The 6,580-nt window shown below is 39.4% G+C and overlaps 1 protein-coding gene across 2 annotated transcripts; it reads right to left on the minus strand.

The window, feature by feature from the left end:
• Positions 1–225: 225 nt before the first annotated feature.
• LOC115045758 (uncharacterized) lies at positions 226–3,494 on the minus strand. Of its 2 annotated transcripts, XM_029505607.1 has the most exons (6): positions 3,402–3,494; positions 2,722–3,069; positions 2,204–2,524; positions 1,998–2,090; positions 535–672; positions 226–447 (listed from the first exon to the last, which is right to left on the minus strand). In XM_029505607.1, exons 1-6 carry the CDS (start codon positions 3,439–3,441, stop codon positions 305–307), a joined length of 1,083 nt encoding a protein of 360 aa, XP_029361467.1. In that variant the 5' UTR covers positions 3,442–3,494; the 3' UTR covers positions 226–304. The 2 variants fall into 2 exon arrangements, 1 of the variants encoding a protein (XP_029361467.1); XR_003840902.1 differs by lacking the exons at positions 1,998–2,090; positions 2,204–2,524; positions 2,722–3,069; positions 3,402–3,494 and adding an exon at positions 859–1,010.
• Between the last annotated feature and the right edge of the window lie 3,086 nt (positions 3,495–6,580).

A 6,580-nucleotide genomic window follows, 5' to 3' on the forward strand; every position in this document is an offset into this window, starting at 1 on the left:
CAATATTAATAAAACAGTTTGGTTTGAAAAAAATTGTACCAAAGGAAATGCAGGAGTGACAAAAGTCTTAATAACTGTCATTTAACCTTTTAATTGAATTACCCAGACACAGATACAAACATAAACAGTTAATACAAACAACGTGTTTTAATTTCAGTTTGATAGTTTGAAGTTACTCTTAATATGCAACCAGTTTTATTCCAATAACAATAAAGATATCCAATATTAATAATACTTTTTCTCTGGATTTTCACGAGAAAATCCAGAGAAATGTTTCAATTCTTGTCAGTTAACGACGGTCACCTCAGAGTTGCTCCTCTTTTTTCTTCTTCATCTTATGGATGTAGAAGAGCAGCAGCGAAGACGCCAACAGCGTCACACCGACTGAAGAGACAGCCACAACCGTGGGCAAAGAATTAGGCGGGATGTTGGAGGAAGAATCCTGAGCTGTGTGGACAGAGAGGGAGGACACTTTAGTTTTTCACACCTCTTCTGTAGAGATGACAGATTTTGTGGGGTCAGTTTGTCCTTCACCTGTAAACTGATAGGCATCTGCAGTTGCTGGGTCGTGGCTCTCTTTCTGGGAAACTGGAGAAGTTGTTGAGCTTCTAGAATGGGTGCTTGGAGTCTGCGTTGTTGTTGTTGTTGTTGTTGTCGTTGTTCTTTTGGAGGCTGATAGGATTGAGAAAAAGTCGAAGAGTTCAGCTTAATTTTGAGGTAGCTGGAGCTTTTCACAATGAAAACACAAATAAGAACCAGATACTGAATCTACAGAGGAAGAAGAAGAACAGTGACCAACAAAAGCTGCAAAGGTCAGAAAATGATTGAAGCTGAAAGTAAATCTCTGTGATGTTTTACCTGCAGCTGCAGGCTGGTTGGTGCGTTCAGGGAGAACTGGTGAAGGTTCGGAGCTCAAACTCTGTGTTGTTGGTGTTGTCGTTGTTGTTGGTGGTGGTGGTGTTCTTGTTGGTGGTGGTGTTGTCGTTGTTGTTGGTGGTGGTGGTGTTGTCGTTGTTGTTGTTGGTGGTGGTGTTGTTGTTGTTGTTGGTGGTGGTGTTGTCGTTGTTGTTGGTGGTGGTGTTGTTGGTGGTGGTGGTGTTGTTGTTGTTGGTGGTGGTGTTGTTGTTGTTGGTGGTGGTGTTGTTGTTGTTGGTGGTGGTGTTGTCGTTGTTGTTGTTGGTGGTGTTGTTGTTGTTGTTGGTGGTGTTGTCGTTGTTGTTGTTGGTGGTGTTGTTGTTGTTGTTGGGGGTGTTGTCGTTGTTGTTGTTGGTGGTGTTGTTGTTGTTGTTGGGGGTGTTGTCGTTGTTGTTGTTGGTGGTGTCGTTGTTGTTGTTGGTGGTGGTGTTGTTGTTGTTGGTGGTGGCGTTGTTGTTGTTGTTGTTGGTGGTGTTGTTGTCGTTGTTGTTGGTGTTGTTGTTGGTGGTGGTGTTGTTGTTGGTGGTGGTGTTGTTGTTGTTGTTGTTGGTGGTGTTGTCGTTGTTGTTGGTGGTGGTGTTGTTGTTGTTGGTGGTGTTGTCGTTGTTGTTATTGTTGATGGAACTACTTTTGTGAAAAGTTGGAGAGTTTGGCTTGATTTTGAAGAAGCTGGAGTTTTTAACAAAGAAAACACAAAGAAGAAGAAGAAGATGCAAATCTACGTTCACAACTTTAGGAGGCTCTACTTCAGAGAAAGGAGGAGAAGCCGTAGCAGTAAAGTTTGGAAGAAGGGTCCAGGTTTTTCATCTTGGCCCTAAACTTTGAAATTTCACGTTTTACCTGCAGCTGCAGGCTGGTTGGTGCGTTCAGGGACACCTGGTGAAGGTTTGGAGCTCAAACTCTGTGTTGTTAGTGTTGTTGTCAGTGTGGAAGCTGATGGAACTGATGTTGTGAGATGTTTGAGAGTTTGGTTTGATTTGGAAGCAGCTGGAGAAGAACCAGATACTGAATCAGCACAGAGAGAGGGAAAGCTGTAAAGTTTTGAAAAGTAAAGTTAGAAATGACATCTCCACGATGTTTACCTGCAGATGATGGCTGGCTGGTGGCTTCAGGAAAATCTGTCGACATCGTGGACCTTCCTGAACTGAAGCTAGTTGTGGGTTTGGTGGTCGGAGCTGTCGGTTTCATTAAAAACGACTTTTGGTCAGCTTAATGAAGGCAGAAAACTCGAGATATGAAATGTCAACACAAAACTTGTCATGATAATGCCAAAAGAAAAAAAAATCACCATCCACAAGGATCAGGAAACTTTCAAATGACTCTGGAGAAGAAGCTTTTCCGTAACCACATCTGTACTGTCCTGAGTCAGACTTCACCAAATCTGTGATTGTGGCAAACACAGAGAATGTGGATCCTTCTTGGTGCATGATGGAGTATCTGCCTTTCTGAGCGCTGCTCTCATTAGTTTCAATGAGAATGTCCTCCTCTCTTTCACATTTCCCCCGACAGAAGAACATGTCGGTTCTATTCATCCAGCGACTGCATGGACGTTTAACCTCTTTTCCTTCGATATTTGTGAGGATAAAATTGGAATTCCTATCTGACAGTTCTGTAGGGGAAAGAAACAAACCCAAAAAGAGCAGTCAACAGTTGGAATCAGTTCTTACTGTAGGATGCTGTACACTCTAAGTACACTTTTGACTTCATCATGTTCACAATTATACATCAAACATCCTAAAAAAATCAAAAATCAACTGTTTATTACGTCTGCTGTCATTTATTTTCATGCCAAATATGTCAACTCACCATTTGAAACTCTGATCTCAAAGTCCTCAAATGAATCTCGTCCTGTTGATCCACCCAAACCACAAAAGTACCATCCTGAGTCGGACTGGGTCAGATTTCTGATCAGCACAGACACAATTGCTCCGGCATGTGATTTTATCTCTTTATACCTGATGCTGTATTTGCCGTTGCTCGCCCAGCTCTTGTCTGTTCTAATGAGAATGTCTTCGTCTTTACATTTGTTCCTACAGAGTGACATCCTGCTGCCTGGCCGATTGAAGTGGCAGTTAATTCTACCATTTCCTCCTTCAGGTCCGGTAAAAAGGGGGCCGTTTGCACTGATGAGTCCAGATTCCCCACAACACAAAGCTGTCGAAGAAAGAGATGAGCATTGTATACTGAAGGATAACAGGTGTGATGTATTAAAGCTTTCTGTTTTGTTGAAAAGGGAAAATACAAAAATTCACAAAGTGTCTGATAAATGAGGGAATAATAATAATAAGATTTGGGATTTAAAATTAAATTTCAGAGGTTTAGTGGAGGTGGATCGTTTTTGACCTGCTGGATAAGGGGAGCTTTCAGAGTGTGAAGCAGACACAGGGGTGAAATGAAACAGAGAACATCTGGTTAAAAATACAGCGAGAGGAACAAAATGTTCGAAAGCAGCGTGTTAAAGAGCAAGTCGAGCAATCGGGCCTCACCGGAGAAGACGCAGAAGAGGAGAAGGTGGCTGATATTCATCCTGGCTCAGCTGCAGGTGAACAGCTTGGACCATTCACTCCTTCCACTCTTTGTCCGTCTGCTCAATGAGAAAGCTGAGCCCGCTCAAATCAATAATGAACCGACTTGTACTTTTCCATAATTTTTTTCAGTTTCACTCTGACTTGAAAAAAAAAAAAAAAAAAACTCCTGCCAAGTTGTTGGCTTCTGTCTTCTGTCCAACTACATGTAATCAGTGGTCCCGTGTCCAAGTGGACCTCACAAACATCCTGTTGAAACACGAATTATATCACATGAAGGAAGGAAGATAGCAAAGAACAGAAGTGCATATCGAGGCGGGATTCATCTTCCAAAATGGAAAGGTGCTTTGAACTAATGAATATCCTTGAATTGTTTGAGCTATCAATTCAACACACTCCACCGATAAGATGATAATTAAAAGCGTTTCCTTTGGTAACCCATGCCAAAAAACGAGGACATAAGCCCCCGACCTTTGACATATCTCTCCCCCTTCATCTGCTGCCATCTATCCTTTTTGGCAATGTTGAAAAAAAAAGTACACTTCCAGAGACATTTCCCTCTGAATGTGATTTTTAAAAAATTGGATCAGACAGTCCTTGGATTTCTCTCTGCTGGGTTTAAAAGACAAGGTCAGCTCATCCATCATTAGCCAGATAAGTTAAAATGTGTAACTGTAACTCGATTTTCTACTCGCTATTCAGCCTTTTACTCATTGTGTGTAATGTTCTGAATGCATTTTTGACTGGACCGCAACTGGATCCGCACAATAAAGACAAATGTGACCGACAAACTGTGAGTCGGGTGAACAAATAAAACACTAAACACATTACAGGATTAATCAGATTTTACAGATCAAATTTCAAGACTTTATGTGCATTCATAAATATTCATAATCATTCATCATTCATCATCAAAATTTAAAACTACATGACTGAGAACACTTTACATATAAAACACATTTTACATTTACAAAAATGATTTACATCTCCAAATGAATCATGAATACAAATTTAAAACTGTCTCCAAATATATTTAAAACTACCAAAGTCCTATTATTACACTGTTAGACTGATGAAAACACAAACAGGAGATAGATACTGAGCCAACGCCGATGGCAGCAGAGTTTTAAAGTTTTGGCTGAAACTACATCTCTATGATTTTTACCTGGTTGGTGGTTTCAGGGAAAACTGGTGAAATTACTTTTGACAAGTTTAACGGAGGAGAAAAAATTGTTCCTCATAAAGACAGAACCAACAAAACGTCACTTCAGGATAATGTGAAAAGAAAAAACTCCCCATCAACAGAGAGTAGGAACTTTTGACTCTGTACTGACCTGAAGCAGACCGGACCAAATCTGACATGGTTTTCATCAGGTTTGATGAGCGCGTCCTCCTGTTTTTTACTCTCAGTCTGACAGAACAACATTCTGCCTTCATGTGTGGATATGTGATGTTCTCTTCTGCAGTATTTGTATGAAGAAAAAACAGATTTCTTAAACAACAGCACTGTAAAGGTCGACAGTTATAATCTGTACTTCTGCAAAATGCACATAGAACAGCATAAATAACCTGTTTGTTTGATTCTGTTTTATTTCATCTAATCTCACTCACTAAAAGTCTCTGATGAAGTGAATACACTAAATATTTCAACTCACCAGAAACTTTGACCTCAAAGTGGGAGCACGAATTTGGAACCCTTAATCTGGCCAAACCCCGCCTGTACCGTCCGGAGTCCGACTCGGTCAGATGTGATGGTCACGGACAAAATTCCTCCTCCAGAGAAGCTGTATCAACATTTAATGATGCATTTGTCATTGTCAGCCCTGAACCTATCTGAAACACTTCCCATATGTTAGTGTAATAAGGAGGACAACAACTTGTTGTTTTACTCCGTTTCTGACAGTTTCCAGAGTTCATCAAAGCTTCCTGTTGGAAGTAAGATGTTTTTATTGAACATCACAGCCTGCTGGTGACTTTCCCTCTGTGGGTTGGGACATTTTGTCCTGACACTGTGGATCAAGGATTACATGAACTGCTGACCTACTTGCAGGTTTATAAATTATCCAAACTGATAAAAGAACTGATAAGAAAAACCTGCATCAGTTCTAAAACTGCTCCCTTTATGTAATGTGACAGAGAAGAGATGAGAGCTGAACAACTGAACTGAACGGTGAGTATGAAAAACTACAGTCTGCATTATTTTTTTGGTTTTGTTACCAACCGAGTGTGATTTTTTTTTTAGTTGGTGAGTGGCTTATTGGAAGATAATGACAAAATGACATTTATCAGTTTTTCACAAACTTGGCCAACTCCAACATTCACAACATGCTGATGGATGTTGATGTGATTTGAAGCAGTAGTTTGTGCTTTAAAGTTTTGTAAAATCATCAGCTGCCTGCATGTGCTGGATTGTTTGGTTTGACCTTTTGTGTTCAGTTGTTTAGTTATTTTCTGCTAAAGCCAGTTAATAGTTTAAGCAGAAATCATACTGACCTCTGGTTATTCCACTCAGCATATAGATACATATATCTAGGCTACGCTCAAAAGTCTTTCTTCTGGCCCGGTCGACTCTCCAAGTCAGGCCCTGACATAAAGTAGGTAGGTAGTAGGTAAATTCTCCGATAAGCTGAAAAGTCCCAGATGTTTTTGAATTTATTTGCAGCAGTTTAAAGTCTAGTTTTGTCTTTATTCTGTTTCTTAATGCTGATTCGGTAAGCTGGAGTTCATGATGTAGTCAGTCCATCCTTTGGTTTTCTGAAAGAGCAGGCGAATATAAGACAGATAGAAGAAAAAGATACCAAAAGAACAGATATTAACAACAACAACAAACCCCCTAACCCTAACAACAACAACAACAACAATAATAATAATAATAATAATAATAATAATAATAATAATAATAATAATAATAATAATAATAATAACAATAATAATAATAATAATAATAATAATAATAATAATAATAATAATAATAATAATAATAATAATAATAATAATAATAATAACAATATACATTATTGTATTTTTTAATGAAAAACGAGGTAGCCAAAATAATAAATTTTTCCGAGTTCACACTTTGTCCGGCAAGTGTCAGCAGCTTCCGGTAGTTTGTTTGCTAACCGCCGATAAAAACCACCGAA

The sequence above is a fragment of the Echeneis naucrates genome, chromosome 7 (genome assembly GCF_900963305.1).
Source record: "Echeneis naucrates chromosome 7, fEcheNa1.1, whole genome shotgun sequence".
NCBI classification, from domain to species: domain Eukaryota; kingdom Metazoa; phylum Chordata; class Actinopteri; order Carangiformes; family Echeneidae; genus Echeneis; species Echeneis naucrates.